Here is an 18,485-nt window from a genome sequence, read left to right as displayed (position 1 = left end):
TTGAGATGTAATACTCAGCAACTGTTCTATTTTAAAATTTTATTTTGATGTTGCATTGGATGTAAAATTAAACAAAACTTTGTTTCAGATCATCAGTATCCCAAAGAAAAACTCAACTGGTCTGGCAGCATTTTTGAAGAGAGAAACAGTTAATATCTTGCATCCAGTGACCCTTCATCAGATCAAGGAGTAATATGAATATTTTGCTTCACACCTAGTTGTTCTGAATGAGCTTCTGGCATCCTTTCAGGTCAAGCATTTCCATTCAAAAGGCATTGGATAAATACTTGAAGGCAAAAGATTTGCATGGGTATGGGCTAATATCAGGGATTAGGTATCTCTACTGAAGAAATGGTATGGTCAATTGGCTTCATCCCATGTAATCAGAGAATGATGCAACATCTATGTTTGCTAACTTATCAGCTTGGTTGCAACAATTAACCTCACTTTTCAATGTGCAATTATAAAAAAAAAAATCACCTTTTAAAATAGATTAAATTGGTTTTATTTAAAAAGCACATTCAATAATTGTACCATATTACAAACTAAAATCAAGGAAAAACAACAAACTGACTTCAGATTGCATGAAATTCGTCATCTGTTTCCTTTGTTCAAACTTTCAGTTGGTAACAGATGACAACCTGCTCATGTAAGCTGCCCATCCTGCCTTTCTGTACATTTTTGCAGCTTCCACACGATCCTTCGCAGACAAGATCCCTCTGCCCACAATGATGATGTCAGAGGCATACTTGTGAATCACTTCTTCAGGACTCAGGTACTGTTGGCCCAGATTATCCACTAAGAGGAAATGTGATGCAGTTAGAAATTGTTGAATTGATTCTATACCCAGCATATATTCCAAATGTCTGCCTCTATAATATAGTTTGTGAATATCAATTTAAAATCATCATTATTCCTAAGGCAGAGTCAAATCAGACATTTAGGAATTTGCTTTTGCACTGTATAATATTTTTTAAAAAATGGTACAACTTTGTTTCAGCTTACTGGCCAAGCTATGAAGGTACAGGGGAACCTTGATTATCCGATCGAGATGGGCGGGCACTATTTCATTCGGACAATCGATTATTCGGTTAATCAAATAAATGCCTTCTCTCTGGGACTCTGAGTTAAAGACTGCTCCCTGTTCAGGAGACTACAGAAATAGCGCGCCCCCTCCAACCCCGTCCACCTCCACCCCCTCTCCGGGGCGGGTGGAGTGGACACCAACAACAAGACTGCCGCTACCTTTGTGCGGTGTAAGTCTCCAAATGGCGCACGCTCACACACAACTTTTTATTGCAACTTTTTGACAGGTTCCACCTCTGCCCTGTACAGGATAATGTTAGAGAGATTATCGGGAGAAGGGGGGTTTAGAGTACACCCCTCTGTAGAACTCCAGGGAAAGTGTGTGGAGAGAGAGAGTGGGAGGTCAGTTATTTGGAGACAGTGCCTATTTAATCACTGTGTAAAAGAAAAAGGTGCGATCACTGTTGGAAACACTTCTATGATATGTAATGTTTCTACTGGGACCTAGAGATCTCCTTCATTTAACTGGCACTTGGATAATCGAGGTTCCTCTGTACTTATTTTGATTTCGGTTAGTGCTGAAACATGTACTGAAAAATGTCACTGCTGTAGAGCTATTTAACAGCTCGTTTTCTAGTGTTATGATCTCAGCTAATGTTATTAGTGGTCACGTCTCATCCCAGACAAGAACCAGTTCTCATAGTATGATCATGTTTTTATTTGTTTTGGTTTTAAGTGGCCTATTCCTGAAAGGTAAGTGCACACTACTGCAGACTTTGTTTTTAATAATAAAGCAGAAGTCTATTAGAAAAGTGAAGATAAAATAGAATAATCCAACTTGAATCTGTTTATAATTCAAAAAAGACTTAAATTAATAATAAAAGTATAATCCATTATAAACCTAAACAAAAATATTTTGTATAGTACCCAAAGCACTATATATTATATAAACACTTGTGTCCCTGTATCCATTACCTTGGTAGGTTTAAGTCATTTGGATTTTGATGTTTAGATGAGAACCACAGATAGCTTCTTCCTGGACCTGGCATACACCTGATTAAAATGTACTTGACTTTATGTAATCTCTTCAGGGTTTTAACCTAATACTTCAGGTCCAGTACTAACTCCTCACTCGAAGGTAATCTAGTTCACTATATGTTCCTTTCCTTCCCAGCAGCACTTTTCTACATTGACAGGATTGCTCTGCTCAATGTCAAAAGTGAAACCAGAAGTCTTTCTTATCTATGGATGCTTCCCTTAAGCTTAAAAAGAACAAGTTCCAGAACACACTAACAAACCTTGAAGCCCCATTATTTACCAAAACCAGGTTGCAAAACAAAAAAAAAATCCAGTTATGAACAAAGTTGTATTAATTCTAAAGCTAGCCCTCAAAACTATTAAAATAAATCACCAGCTACAGAAATACATAAATTATTAACTTCAGATACAGATAAAACTAATTAGTTACCAACTACAAATATAGAAACTCAAATTCAAAAAACATTAAGTATTATAAAGTATGGCGTTTATATGTATATCACCCGCGTGATACCTTGAAGAGCATGTGAAGGAGTGTTGCGTTATAAATTAAATACTTCTGTGAGACCCCAGATTGTTAAATTACCAGTTCCATTTGAAGTTGTATTTTCTCATTTGTACACAGTAATGAAGATACTACCAGTTATTCTTTGTTGTGCTGCTTAGAACCCTGGGTTAGCTCTGAAAATGACAGAGCTGGTTGGTTTGAAAACACCACACATCTGAGAAATAATCATTATTTATTTCCTTATATAGGCTATATATTTTGTCATACTTTGACATCAAGAAGTGCACTTCTAGATAATCACTAGTGGCAGCTATTGCTCCAGGTGCCCAAACCCTAACCTCTGCAATCTCCCTCTGAACTCTTCTACTTTCTCATTTAAAATGCACATTGAATTCTACTTCTTTGACCCAACCTAGCCTTCAACTGAACACTTCCTTGAACTTTTCCAGTCCATGTGGTGTACGTATATGCAGTGCTGTTAGGACAAGAATTCCAGGATTTTAATTGAGCGACACTGAAGGATCAGTTAGAGTTGGTGTATGGCTTGCAGGTGGTGACGTTCCTATGCACCTACCACCCTCGTCTACTTGGATACACTACAGTATGATGCCAAGGCATCTATTGCAACATTATTCAAACTTGGGATCATCAGTTCTTAAAAGGACAAGAGAAATAGATGCAAGGAAACACCAACACCTCCAGGTCACACATTATTTGAACATGGACATACAATGGATGACAATACAACCCACCACCACCTGTCAAGAACTTCTTGTAAAGGCTATAAAATACTAATGATGCCTATAACCGGAGAAGAATTGGGATGAAGAAACAGATTCACCAGAATAGTTTCTAATACGAGGAAATCCAAATACAAAGAAAATTAAATAACTGAGGTTTTTTTGATAATTCAAAGAGATTTAGAATTATGAAGGGACTGGTCAGATGTGATAAATGCACTTTCAAACATTCAAATGTGTACAAGCAAGCAATTAAACCTTTAAATTACGCCATAAAAGAGGAATATGAAAAAGCAAACAGGTTGAAGTGCCAGAAATCATATTATTAGTTATTGATTACTCATCAGTAAGTATTTAGGGCTACTACTTGTCTGCCCACTTAGTAGTTGGAATGAACAATCCATTAATGTAGAATGCTGTGTAACATTTAACTCTCAATAAGACAACTGCCAGTTTGGCCAGTGTTAATGATTATAATTATTATGTAATCTCTTGATGGTTTCACATTGACCACTATTTCATTAACATCGAGATGAACCCAGAGAGGTCAACTTCAGACACTAATCAACAGAAGAAGTTCAGAGCTCAACTGTACTCCCTCAGGAGTTGAATTAAGCAAAAATCTTAATTCACACAGGAAGTGATATGCAGGATGAGATTACATATTTGTTCTTTAACACTGGATGACACCAACAAATGTGTTTTAAAAATCTATTATGTCTTTGCAGTGCATTTCTGCTAAGTGTAGAAAAAATCAATGTTGACTTGTTTAAGAAAAAAAGCTCTTCCCAATTAAGCAATTGTAAGTATGTAAGAGTTTGTTACTGGTTGAAACTTCCCATAATCTACTCCCTCTACGCTCAAAAAAGAAGGTCCAGTGACCAGCAGGAACTCTTTGCCTTCTACCACTGCAATATAAAATGCAGTATTAAGAGTAAATGTCATGTGAAGTGGCACCCTTACCTCCAATCTGCATCTGGACTCCTGGGGTCATATGTATAAACTCTAATCTATTGCTGATATTTGAACCAGATATAAATCCAATGACAAAATCGGAATGTTTTTCAGCCAATTCTACCTACATAAACAAAAACAGGCAGAAATTAATATTAGTATAAATTTTATCACTTATGTAGTAACACAAATTCTCAGGCTATCCATAATTTTAAAAATATCATAGCAATAAGGACCAGTGATTTGCTCAAAGAAGTATCAAATAAAACTAAGTAGATTGAACTGATGATTGAAAAAGGCGGTATTATACTTCTAAGAGAGTGTATTGTAAACTCAGCAAACATGGAGATAGAAGTGTAAATACGTAGACAAATTGCTTGCAAGTGCAGAAACAATAGTGGGCAGTAACTGAGGTGATTTCAACATCAGTCATATTAACGTGGATAAATTTAGTGCAAAAGGTTATCAAAAGTACCAAATTCTTAAGATACATTTACAATGTTTTTTAAAAACAATATTTTGCAAATCCAGCGAAAGAAGAGGCTGTTCTGGACTCAGTGTTTGGGAGTGAATTGGGCAGATGGGAGGGTATCATTGAAAAATAATTTCAGAGGTAGTGATCATTATTCATGAAGGTTTAGAGCAGTTCTATCTCAATTCTTTTTAATAACAAGTCAAAATGTTTCACACTCAGGAAGCTCAATTTTATGATGATGAAATGCAAGATGGCACAGTAATTGCAACCAATCTGTCTAATAAAAATGTTACAAAAAGGAGGAGTAGACCATATACACTCTGGAACTGTTCCATCATTCAATAAATATGATCATTGTTGATCTTTATCTTCAACTCCATTTCCCCATCCAGAGATCCATCTACCTTGACCATAGGCATATTGAATATGTGCATCCACATCTCTCTCTGTACATAAGTAAAAACTCTGAATCAAGAAATTTCAGAAACAATAATTGGTACAATTTCAAATAAATGGCAAAAGGATTAGTGGACAGTGAAGGAGTAATTTCTTCACTCAGATATTAGGAGAGGGTTCGAAGTCAATATCAAAGTGTGGGAGAGGCAGAAATTCTCAGTTCATAGGAGGAACACCTAGACATGTACTTGAGGTTGTAAAACGAATGGGGTTTCAGAACTAGAGCTGAAATTTGAGATTTGCCTCAGTAGCCTTTATCAGCTGACAGACACCTCAGACTAAATGGCACCTGAATGCACCACAAAGATTTCCATGTTTAAAACTCTCAGATAATTAATCCAAAATTAGTAACTTCACAATGTTGAATATGGCAGTGAAGTTAGTAGATTAGCATAAATAAATTACTTGGTTAAAATACTGAAAAATAAAGTGATTATAATGTTTGGCATGGCCACTAGATTCTTACAGTATTTTTACAATTGATTCCTGTGATTCTACAATGTACAGCAAATTTACTAAACTATTGGTCTTTGTCATTTACCCGTATAAGGCTTTCATACTTATCCTACAAGGTTTTCCCTTCAATGCAGTGGTTCAAGAAGGCAGTTTACTACCGCCTCAAGCAATGAGGCATGGGCAATGAGTATTCACCAGCCAACAATGCCCAAAGGCCATGAATGAATTTTTAAAAAAAGAATAAATTTCTGAAAAATAAAATTTCAGGGTTACAGAGGGGGAATGGCATAAACTGAGTTGAGAGTAGGCACAAACATGACAGGCCAATGGTCTCCCTCTGTAATCAGTGCATGATTTTATAACATACATTTCAATTAAGAAGCTAAATCATGAAAGAGAAATGAAACTATTTGTTCCCATAATCTCAATTTAACAAAAGCCTAGATTTGTTGCAGAAATACATTAAAATCTTCTGATAAAGATCCACCCATTCCACTTCTTACAGTTTTCAGATATCTTTTTCACATTACTATTTCATTTGCCAATAGGTTAGAATAATTTAATTACAGCTGCTTTGGTGTAGTCCCCAGTAGCTAAGGAACCTTCGGAGCTCATTTCAGCAATCAGCAAGCAGCCTCGGTTCAGAGGCAATCCAACTTCCTTCAATCCTTTCACTACTCCAGGGCCAGGAACCACATGAGCATTCACAAAGTCAGACCATGTAGCAATTTTGTATACTCCACCTAAAGAACAAGACAGAATTAATCAAATAAAGCATTTTTACATCGCAGACTCCCACTGCTATACAACAGTAAGGATTCTAAAGTCTTACACAGTAATGACCACGTGAAAAGTAAACATATCAATCTATGCCATTTGAATGCCTGTGTATATCCTTCTTTCTTGGTTTTCACAATGTATTGACAGTACTAGGAGTTCCTTAAATCAGGCCTAATATTAAGCCACTTCAGTATATGATGCAAAGAGACATTGTACACAAATCAGCTCTCTCACACACATTTCCATCTTATACAAAGTTATTTTGTCAGTGACGAAGACTATAACCTGCAATATCTTACATTTCCTACAGCACATTCAAAACCAATTCTGTGAAGTACCACTGAAACCAAACATTAGTATTTTTATGAAAAGGTACAAAAGTTGGAAAGGAGTGAAGAAATTAAAAATTAAATGTAATAAACTTACCAAACATTTGTTCAACACTGTCCTTGTTAAATAATGTCCAGGAGAAGACAGCTGATTTATGTTGCGACTAATAACTTTAAGGCTTAAAACTGAAGAATACACCACTAAAATATGTCATACTTTCCGATACCAGCAAAAACATGAAGAATTAATATAATCCCAGTCTCGACTATACTTTTCAGATATTACAGGCAGGGCTACAGCTGAATAATTCCAAGCCATTTAGAGGCAAACATCTAAGAAATAAGTTAACAGATTATTTGTTAGAATCTGTTTTCATAGTAGTGGAAGAGTAAAAAAAAACCAGGTTCCATGAAAATGTAAAAGCAAGTCAAAAAGAAAATACACTACATACAAGCAAAATGTTAACGGACTAAATAATGGGACCTAAAGTAGATAAATTGTCATAACCTTATGATTTATATATGAGAGTATTAAAAAAAAGCCTCGGGATATCGCAGAAGAATCAGTCATAATCTTCAAAAGCTCTCTAAATTCAGGAATTGAGACTCTTGATTAGAATATTGTAAATATTATTCAATTATTTAGGAAAGGACACAGCATTCACAAAGTCAGATAGTAAAGCAATTTTGTAAATTATTCATTATGGGAACTTGTTGGAATACACAATTCAGCAAAGGACAACTGAGCACTTGAATCAGAGCTGATCAGTGACAGTCCACAGGACTAGTCAATTTGGCCTTTTTAAAGGTGGGGCGGGGGGAAAGAGAGGCTCAATTCAGTATCTACAGATGTTATCCATATGGATTTCCACAGTAATTCAGGAATCTTCCAGAGATTAGCAAAAATAAAAATGCAAGGAATTTAACACAGCTTGTGAAACTGATTGGGTGAAAGGGACAGACAAATGTGATAAAGAAAACACTTGTGGGATGTGACAAGTGACAACTCATTGGATTTCAGCTTTTCCCCAGAAAATCAAATGACTGATAAAAGACTGATTTATGAAGAAGGGCTTCTGCCCGAAACATCGATTCTCTTGCTCCTTGGATGCTGCCTGACCTGCTGCGCTTTTCCAGCAAAACATTTTTCAGCTCTAATCTCCAGCATCTACAGTCCTCACTTTCTCTTGATAAAAGAACAGGACAGTAAATCCAAATCTGCAGATTAGACCAAATTTAGGAAAGGTAACAAGGTCTTGGAAAAGGTACAAAAGAAGTTTACAAAGAATGAAAATCACTGGCGAAGTGGAAGGACTAGAAAATCTGAGATTGCTCTCCTTAATTCAGAGAAATTTAAGTGGAAATCCTAATAGAGGTATTCAAAATTGAGAGTTTTTAAATAAAGCCAGGAAGGATAAATTATTTACTCTAAAGCCTCAATAATCAGAGGTTTTATATTTAAAACAACTGACAAGAGCCAAAGAACAAATGATAAGAAACTTATTTGTATAGAGTGTTGTTGTAATCTGGAATGCAATAACAAACAAGCGAAATCAAATTTTGGAGGCTGAAGTTGAAATTATTAGACTAAATTAGGCAATTGTTTTAAAAAGCTGGCACAGGAACGCGGGGCCACATGCCCCCCCCCCATGAGTTCCATAATTTAGATGGAATAGTATGTTGTGTAAATTGGATTAAGTTGTTAAAAAAAGGCACAGATTGATTAAGCAGCTAGGCACATCAATGGTTAATGAGGGAAATCATTTTTAATCCAATACTCTTCGGTCCACCTTGTCCATGCTGACCAGATATCCTAAATAAATGTAGACACATTTGCCAGTATTTGGACCATAGCCTTCTAAACCCTTCCTGTTTATAAACCCACACTTTTAAATGTTGTAATCGTAACTGTCTCCACCACTTCCTCTGGTATCTCATTTCATACATGCACCCACTCTCTGTGTGAAAAAGTTGCCCCTTTAAATATTTCTCCTCTCACCTTAAACCTATATCCTCTAGTTTTGGACTCCCCAACCCTAGGGAAAAGACCTTATCTTTTTACCTCAGCGGTGCCCCTCATGATTTTATAAACTTCTATAAGGTCTCCCCTCAGTCTCTGATGCTCCAGGGAAAATAGCCTGTCTATTCAGCCTCTCCCTATAGTTCAAACCCTCCAACCCAGGTAACATCTTTGCAAAATTTTATGAACCCTTTCAGGTTTCAGCATTGACAGGCTACGAGCTGCAGAAGATCACAAGGATTTAATTGTCCATAGACCCATCACTAACAGCTATTGTAAGTAAAAAAAGTAAACAGAAAGGCTAATAGAACATTAATCTTATTTTAAGGTGAGTGGAGTTCAAAAAGGGAGGAAATAAAGCTGTACGTAGCCTTAGACTCTATTTGGATTACCTCACTTTAAGCATCAGACCTCAGGAACTTTGGAAAGGATCCTGTGCAGGCTCACTAGAACTATACCAGGTCATAAAGATTTAAACTGTGAAGACAAGTTCATTGACATGGCTGGTATTTACTAGCAAAGTTGAGGATTTGCCCAAAGTGAAGTACTTAAAATGATAACAGGATTTGACTGAGTAGACAAAGAAATTGCTTCCTTTGGTGGGGGCACAATTAGATCTTATTTAGGAGGGAACTATAAAGCATGCTTTCATTTACCATAGCAGAAATCTGAAATTTCTGCCTCAAGAGAGCGTGCATGCTGTATCAACTGAAATTTTCAAGGCTGAAAATGACACATTGTTAGATAAAGTTACCAAGTGATACAGATAAAAGGCAAGTAAATAGAATGGACATGTAGATTAGCCTTGACTGAACTGAAATTCAGGACATTTTTGAGAAGCAGAAGTCTACTCCCATTTAAAGTATGAAATGCAAATGCAAAAAGGAAAGAACAGATTTCCTTCATAGTTTAATCCTGAGCATGACTTATTTCAGGGAATTATGGGTATTAATTATGGGTATTAATTATGAATTAAGATATCTCAAGTTAAGCTTTTCATAAATTCAAACTAGGATGAAAGGCTCAGAAACACCCAACACCAGATGGACTTTGAATTAGACATACAAGTGTGAGGCGATGCACTTTGGGGACTAAATGCAAGCAGAAAGTATGGAGTTAATGGAAGGACCCTTAGGAGTATGGATATACAACAGGAATTTGGTGGGGGGGGGGAAATCCACAACTCCTTGAAAGTGGCAACACAAGTGCTATGGAATGCATTTGACATGTTTGCCTTCATCAGTCAGGGCACTGAATATAGAAGTTGACAAGTCTGTTAGCGCTATATAAAATTTTCATTAGGTTACTGGAGCACTTACGTGGTTCCGGTTGCCACACGATAGAAAGAATGTGAAGACTTCAGAGACAGTGCAAAGGTGGTTTATCGGAAAGCCACCTGTTTGGAGTGAAGTAGCTATAAGGAGAGATTGGACAAACCTGGACTGTTTTCTCTAGAGCGTTGGAGGTCGAGGGTGACCAGATAGCATGGATAATTGGAATCCAGGGTGGAAAAGTCAAAGAGTAGGGGCATAGGTTTAAGGTGATATGGGGAAAGTTATAATGAGATGTGTGAGATAAAGTTTTTACATACAGAGTAGTAGATGCCTGAAATATGCTGCCAGGGAAGGTGGCAGATCCAATAGCAATGTTTAACAGGCATTTAGACAGTCACACGAACAAGCAGGGAATACAGTGATATGGGCCATGTACAGGTAGATGGTCATACCACATTCATCACAGATATGGTGGACTGAAGGCCCTGTTCCTGTGCTGTACTATTCTATGTTTTCTAACAAGATTTCACCAGACTATTCTAATTTCCGAACAGTGCAACAATTTCACCCCACCCAACATGACTTACACTGCTACCTAGGCAAAAGTGAGGACTGCAGATGCTGGAAATCAGAGTCTACATTAGAATGGTGCTGGAAAAGCACAGCCAGTCAGGCAACATCCAAGGATCAGGAAAATCGATGTTTCAGTTCTGATGAAGGGCTTTTGCCCAAAACATCGATTTTCTTGCTCCTCGGATGCTGCCTGACCAGCCGTGCTTTTCCAGCACCACTCCCTCCCAAGATCTGGCCATGCTTCAGAAACTGAGGTGTAAATCAAGTTTCCCACGTATATATTTCCATTCCCATACAAAATTCTCTCCATCCTTTGCTTCATGCTTGCTTTAAAGCAATGACTTCGCAGCCACAAGATATAACCTGTTCACAAATCAACAGTTAGCCAGTAAGGATATTTCAACAAGAGCTTAAGATTTCTGTCAATATAGTTCTATACTTGTTGGGAGTAACTACCACAAAATGATCTGTTCTGAAAGTACAAAAGCTAACAGAGATCATTGCTAGCCTCAAGATGCAGTGTCCTTTAGAAATGAGGTGAGGTCACACAGTAAATACGTACAAAAAAAATTGTAGGACGTATACCAATATCTAGTGCAGGCTCGAAGAGCAGAATGGCCTACTCCTGCACCTATTGTCTATTGATATATATACTTGGAGTCAATCTATCCGAGTATAAGTTTATACTGTCATCTTTTGATAATTACAATATACTAATTGGAAGCTTGCATATTTGTTTTAATGCTCGAACCAACTGGAGAATGCTACATTGAGATACACTCTCTTTACTTTGGAGTTTTGATACTATTTTGCATACTGTTTGTTTCATGGGGGGAGGAGAGAGATAAAGAAACTGGTGAAGTTGATGTTGATGCTGTGTGGTTGAAGGGTCCCAAGGGGGAAGATGAGGTGTTCTTCCTCCAGTTGTTGGGCAGGTGGCTTGGATTTGGCAGTGGAGGAGGCCCATGACTTGGTGAAGTGGGAGGGTGAGTTGAAGTGGTCAGCCACAGGGCATTAGGGTTGTTTGGTGCATGTGCCCTAGAGATGTTCCCTGAAACGTTTTGCGAGTTGGCGTCCTGTGTTCCCAATGTAGAGGAGACCACACCGAGAGCAACAGGCACAGTCCTCACTTTCTCTCAGTAACTAGATACCACTGCACATTTGAATGAAACCTCAAAATTATGAACTCATCAGCTGGGGTTTGCAAGGCAGAGTATGTTCCCCTCCATTTCTGAGGAAGGAGCTAACTGGAGTTTCTGCCATTGCAATGAAGCAGAGCTCACAATTTTCTGCTAGTTTCGCCAAAAAGTAATAAGGGAGTTGTCAAAGCAAAACATTGGCAAAGACAAATAATTAAAAACTAACGTGCAAGGATCAAGCAGCAGCAAGAATTGGTAGATTCTTACAAGGTTACATTGCAATTTGCTGAAAACAAAGGTTTGTCTTTGCTCACAGAATGGTGACCACAGAGAACTCAAATCTGGTACAGCTCAAAAATTGTAACGATTACTTATTTTTGTCAGAATTCAAAAGAATATTGGACATTTATCAAGGCCTTCACAAGTGATTAAGCAAAGAAATGCAACCTATCATTGAGGATAAGCTGTAATATACTCAGGTATTCTTTAGTTATTCAATATAGCCATCACAGGCTTTCCAACATTTTAAAATATGACAAGATACCTTCATACTGGTGTTTAACAGTGTTCCCAATATCTGCAAACTTTCGATCTTCAAAAATCAAAAATTCATGCTTATCAGCAATCGTTCTCAGCTCTTTGAACACATCTAGATCAAAATCATTCAAGATGTCAACATGTGTTTTCAATACGCAGATCTCACTACCCAGTGAACAAGCCAGTTGCAGTAACTCTTTTGAGTTTGTGACATCAGCAGCGAGACACAAGTTGGTTTGCTTCTTTTCCATGATTTTAAAAAGCTTTGCTGTGATTGAATGAATCCCAGGAAGCTGAGCACGAGCACCATAACTAATTTCTTGGCAGAGTTTTATTGCATGTGTTCCATCAGGCTGAGTATTAAACTGTTTCGTTGAACCATCCATCGTTTTACTCACCGTTGGCAATGTGTTTTTTCTTATGAATGTCTTGACACATTCTACTGTTTCACTGTCAATTTTTTCTTGGCTATGTAAAATTTCTAATAATTTGGAAAGAGAACAAACAGAGTGCAAACGTATTCCTTCCTCTTCTAATCTGGTTCTTCCTCCCTGCTCTCGGTCCAACAATACCACTGCATCTGTGACTTTTAATCCTTCCTGACGAAGAACTTCTGCAGTCTCCAAGACACTGGAACCACTTGTGACAACATCCTCGATAATAAGACAGATTTCTCCTGGGTTAATAGCACCTTCCACCAAACGATTTGTACCTTTAATTAGAGAATTAATAGTTATAATAAACAATGCTATATTTTGTTTTAAAAAGTTAATGGATTTCAAAGTGAAAATGCACCCCTTAAATACTCCTGTAAAAGTTGAGTATTTTAGATACTTTTTAAAGAGTCTAGTTTTACACAGCTAGGTGTATTCAAGTAAAACACATTCATCTCACATACAAGGCAATGAGAAGTGCATGGCCACACCACTGTACATTCTCTCAATTTTTATTATAAGCAGCCCCTCCACTCCAAATCACCTACTTCCCCCTTCTGGTAATTACTTGATTTCATTATACTTTTGCCATTTGTCCTTTGGGACTAAAGGTCTCATCAGAACTGATGCGTCCATCATCAGGTACATTGTCAGTTGCAGCACTCTGATCCTCATTGCTGTGCAACATAGGATTACGAGCAGTTACTCTTCACTTTCTAATAACTCCTATATTATCTGCAAATTTGTAGTCCACTCCAAGCAACCATGAAGAATATGCTGAGGAGCAGTTAGATGCTCAAGACTTGAGAGCTATTCTGGTTGAATGACTAATGGCTGCCCTTATCTTGATCTGTTGAAACAGTGCTCTTCAATTCATTCCACAGATGATCTGCTGAATGCCAAGTCAATTGCATACAGTAATCAATCCTCATGTGAAAAATGATGTCTTGATCTTACCTTAAATTAGCTTTTTATTATTTTGAACTTTATTCACCTGCCCTTTGTTGCAAATTACATTTAAAATAAACTTTTGACCTTTTCCATTCCACACACTTGTATGGAATTGTACACTTCAATCTTTAAAATATTCAGTGAAAATGGAATGAGTTGTCAATATATGGAATTCAGCTGAAAACTGAAAAAATCTGAAAAGGAATTATTCAATATCCAGTCAGAGAACATGAAAAATTTCACAATTGTGTTTTGGTATTTTTTTAAATATACAAATAATTCATTATCAGGCTATACAAAAGTACATTGCCGCCTCTCTTTAAGATATAACCAGCTCTAATCTAAACTAAAACATATTGTCAAATATTATGATTTATTACTTTGTCATGTTTTGGAACAGAATAAAACAACACATTCAAGATAACTTAAAAACCTTGTTTTGCGTTGAACTGTTACTAATATGAAAGATATTTTCCTTCAAGATTAAATTTCAAAACAAATTAAATACCAAAGTGCTAGGTCATCTGACCACCCTGAAGTTCTAAACATTTCAAGTGTCAATTACCACATGGATCACAAAAAAATTCAGTACAGTATTGAAATTAATCTCCAGCATGGTTCTGGGTAAATGGTGCATTGTAATGTGTGCTTACCGTAATTCTTTGCCTCCTTTCGACGAATGAGCATGGGGATATTATTGACAGAACAGATAATAGTTGCAAGAGGTAAGGCAGTGTATGGAACTCCACAAATAGAATTGCATTTAATTCCAGCATTCTGTGCAGTTTTCCAAAGGAGATCAGAAACCTAACAGGAAAAAAAAGGTCCACTGTAATCTCTAAATTAACAGACATTTGGAAGCAAAAGTAAACATTTTGGAGGACCCCAAAATAGGATACAGGACGAGGTATTTATTAATTAATAGCACGTGGCTGAAGCCTCAGTGGGTTCTGTTTCTCACTCCATACATACTACCGAACCAGTTTAGTTTAGATCTCCAGTATCCGCGATACTTTAACAGAAAGTTGGCAAATACAAGTACCGCGACTCTGCTGACAAAGGAGCAGCCACTTGCAAAACCGCCCCTGAAACAAGGCAGATGGTTTTTATATGGCTTTTATTCCCGACGAAGGGCTTTTGCCCGAAACGTCGATTTCGCTGCACTTTAGATGCTGCCTGAACTGCTGTGCTCTTCCAGCCCCACTGACCCAGAATCTGGGTTCCAGCATCTGCAGTCATTGGTTTTACCTGGATGGCTCAGAGCTACACAGTTTAGGCTTAGGGCCTAAACTAAACCAATCGTGTGGAAATGTTACCTGATTAAGCAGAGTCGGATGGGACACAATCACCCGCAAATCGAAATAAATAGGCGACAATATGCCACTTTTTAACACAAAGCTCCCAAACTTCACCGCCTGAACCTCAAACAGCTTCGCCACCAACAACTCCATGCTCCCCGCGCCAAAATCAGCCAGCCAATGCGCCTGCGCGTCAATATCGGACAGGCCACCAATGCGCCTGCGCGTCAATATCGGACTGGCCACCAATACGCCTGCGCGTCAATATCGGACAGGCCACCAATACGCCTGCGCGTCAATATCGGACAGGCCACCAGTACGCCTGTGCGTCAGTATCGGACAGGCCACCAATACGCCTGCGCGTCAATATCGGACTGGCCACCAGTACGCCTGTGCGCCAGGACTGGCCTAACCGCCGGTGCGCATGTGCGTCAAGATCGGCTAGATTTCCAATGCGCCTGCGTGCTCGAAGCTGCCAGCCTTCCAGTGAGGTTGTGCGTCTAGCCAATTTCCCACTGCAAGTCTTCAATGCACTGTCTGTTTATCCGTAATTGCTTTACTCGTTGCTTCTGTGCGTCATCCCATAGAGCTGCTCTGTCATAACTTTTAATTTTACAAGAGTGTTGCTCAACTCGGTTGAATGTGATTTGCAATGCAGAGTGACGCCGACAGTATGGGTTCAATTCCACAGCACTGAGGTGACCATGCAAGATACCCCTTCTGAACATCTCCCCTCACCTGAAGTGTGCTGACTCTCAGCTTAAACCACCACCAAAGACAGAAATTGCTAGAAAAACTCAGCAGTTCTGGCAGCTTTTGTGAAGAGAAATCAGAGTTAAATTTCTCAGGAAGGGTCACTGGACCCAAAATGTAAACTCCGATTTCTCTCCACTGATGTTGCCAGAACTACTGAGCTTTTCCAGCAATTTCTGTTTTTGTTTTTAACTTACAGCAGCTGGAGTTATTTCAGTTTTTTTTAAACCATCATCAGTTGTCTCATGTGAGAGCAGCCTTAGGATCATGGTGACTTTACCTGCTTCTGTACAGTACATTGATCAGTGAAATGCCAAATTAGATTAGAACGCAAATACGAAAACAAACACAATTGACATTCACCCTACTTGCAGTATTACTTTTGAAATTAATGTTCAAGTTTCACTATATGCAATACGTATGCTATATATTATTTATAACCTAATATGTGAAAACACCCACCAAGGAATCACATAATGGGCATTGAATTAGAACAGAAAGAGATGTAAAAATTGGGAACGTCTAAGCAGTGGTGACCATTACATAGCAGTTTGTAAAATAAAGATAGATGAGGATATAAGTATGACAAAAACCACATGAATAAAGAGGATAAAAACTGATTTTTGTGGTAATGTGAATAGAACTTGAGAAAATAAAATGGACAACCAAACTGGCAATCACTGCTATGGAACAACAACTTGAAATATTAAAAATAATATTTAACAGAAAACAAGAAAAATGTATTACACTAAAAGGAAGAATATGTTTCCATGGTCTCCTTCTGATGAAAGCAGCCCCCATTGTCCCTCTCCCCTCCAGCCCACTTATAGATTCGATGGATAGGCCTGAGAGTGTCTACACACTTCGGTAACCTAACTGGACAGCCCTGGCTACAGAATTCCATCCAGTGTGGAAGCGGGCCCTTTGACCCAATTAGTCCACACCAACCCTCTGAACAGCAATCCACCCAGATCCATTCCCCTACCCTATTACCCTACATTTCCCCTGACTAATGCACCAAACTTACACATTCCTGAACATTATAGAGTCATAGAGATGGACAGCATGGAAATGTAACCCTTCGGTCCAACTCGTCCATGCCAACCAGATATCCCAACCCAATCTAGTCCCACCTGCCAGCTCTCGGCCCATATCCCTCCAAACCCTTCCTATTTGTATACCCATCCAAATGCCTCTTAAATGTTGCAATTGTACGAGTCTCCACCACTTCCTCTGGCAGCTTATTCCATACCCTCTGAAAAAGTTGCCCCTTAGGTTTCTTTTATATCTTTCCCCCCTCACCTTAAACCTATGCCCTCTAGGTCTGCACTCCCTCACCCCAGGGGAAAGACTTTAGTCTATTTATCCTATCCATGCTCCTCATGATTTTATAAACCTCTGTAAGGTCACCCCTCAGCCTCCAATGGCCCAGAGCAAACAGCCCCAGCCTATTCAGCCTCCCCCTATTGCTCAAATCGTCCAACCCTGGCAACATCCTTATTATTTGTTTTACTTCCCAATAAGATTATGCCCACAGAATTTAAAGCAGCATTGATTAATGCAAGAATATAATCTTAAAGAGAAACAGAATACATGCAGCATTGACGTGCTACAGATTTAAAAATGCTTCACAGTATAAGAATTACTAAAGAAATTGAGACCAAACGGAAGGAGAGTGAAATTTCCTAACAGATTCAAGATCAGAGATGGATCAAACAGAACACAAGATTTGACTAAACAGGATAAACATAAGGTGGATGCTACTGATGACTGGGAATCTAGGTATCACATTCTAAGAATATGGGGTACATAATTTAGGATTGAAATGATAGAAATTTCTTCACCCAGAGAGTTGCAAGCCTGGATAATTATCTGCCACTAAAAGTGATTGATGAAATGCTTTTAAGAAGGAGTTGGATATAGTTCTTTGGGCTAAAGAGTTCAAAAAGTATAGGGGAAAAGTGGAAATAGGGTACTGAATTGGATGATCAACCATGATCATATTCATTGGCAGTGCAGGCTCAAAGGGCTGAATGGCACACTCCTGCTCCTATTTTCTATGTTTCTATGACTTCTTGGAGAAGGCAGCTCTTAAATACTGTATGGTGTAGAATTTAAACACCAAATCTGAAGCTAAACAAATTAATTATTTATGCTTTGTCGATAAATATCAAATATTAAGCGTCAGTATCAGCACTGTGGAACAATAAAGCTTCACAGGCAGAGATAATACCTGCCATAACAAAACAATGCTACATCTATAAGACTGTTGATCATTTCCAGGACATATGCAGAAGTAAGGCACAGATTCAGAACAGAATAAAGGTCAACTTCCTCGTACAACATTGTTAATGTGGCTCAAGCTTCACCTTTGAAAAGGTACCCTAATTATTCATAGGGGAAACCAATAATCATAATGATTTGGGATTCAAAGAACTTGAATCTAGCAACAGGTGTTCTGCTAACTTTAAGTTTGAAAGAAGTGCCAGTGTCATTGGCCTATCAGATCAGATACCATTCCTGAGGAATCAAAATTTGTAGCCTACAGAGAAGCAGCAAGGGGCAACTGTTGAGAGCGTGTGTGCACTCCAGATTACAGTGCACAGAGTTCAAACTGGTTATGTGTTCTGCAATCAACAACTCTTAAATTTGAACCTGCATGCATGTTTGGTGTTCAATATGCATGAATGACCACTAGGTCAAAGGAGCAACTGATCCAGAAACAACAGTTGTTGACCAACTGG

The 18,485-nt window shown here is 38.2% G+C and overlaps 1 protein-coding gene across 1 annotated transcript; it reads right to left on the bottom strand.

Annotated features, from left to right (window-relative positions):
* Positions 1–481: 481 nt before the first annotated feature.
* Positions 482–15,164, bottom strand: umps (uridine monophosphate synthetase). The gene is made up of 6 exons (XM_060827907.1): positions 15,007–15,164; positions 14,344–14,497; positions 12,313–13,017; positions 6,221–6,396; positions 4,276–4,390; positions 482–798 (listed from the first exon to the last, which is right to left on the bottom strand). Exons 1-6 carry the CDS (start codon positions 15,139–15,141, stop codon positions 620–622), a joined length of 1,464 nt encoding a protein of 487 aa, XP_060683890.1. The 5' UTR covers positions 15,142–15,164; the 3' UTR covers positions 482–619.
* Between the last annotated feature and the right edge of the window lie 3,321 nt (positions 15,165–18,485).

This window comes from Hemiscyllium ocellatum, chromosome 7 (assembly GCF_020745735.1).
Source record: "Hemiscyllium ocellatum isolate sHemOce1 chromosome 7, sHemOce1.pat.X.cur, whole genome shotgun sequence".
Classification (NCBI taxonomy): Eukaryota; Metazoa; Chordata; class Chondrichthyes; order Orectolobiformes; family Hemiscylliidae; genus Hemiscyllium; species Hemiscyllium ocellatum.
Note: the sequence above shows the minus strand (reverse complement) of the source record. Positions and strands in the feature narration are given on the sequence as shown.

Excerpts from the sequence above, each read along its gene's own strand:
- umps (XM_060827907.1), bottom strand. The coding sequence starts at position 15,141 with ATGGAGTTGTTGGTGGCGAAGCTGTTTGAGGTTCAGGCGGTGAAGTTT. Across the intron at positions 14,498-15,006 it reads ATCCGACTCTGCTTAATCAG|GTTTCTGATCTCCTTTGGAA; the intron begins GTAACATTTCCA and ends TTTTCCTGTTAG. Across the intron at positions 4,391-6,220 it reads GGGACTACACCAAAGCAGCT|GTAGAATTGGCTGAAAAACA; the intron begins GTAATTAAATTA and ends TTGTTTATGTAG.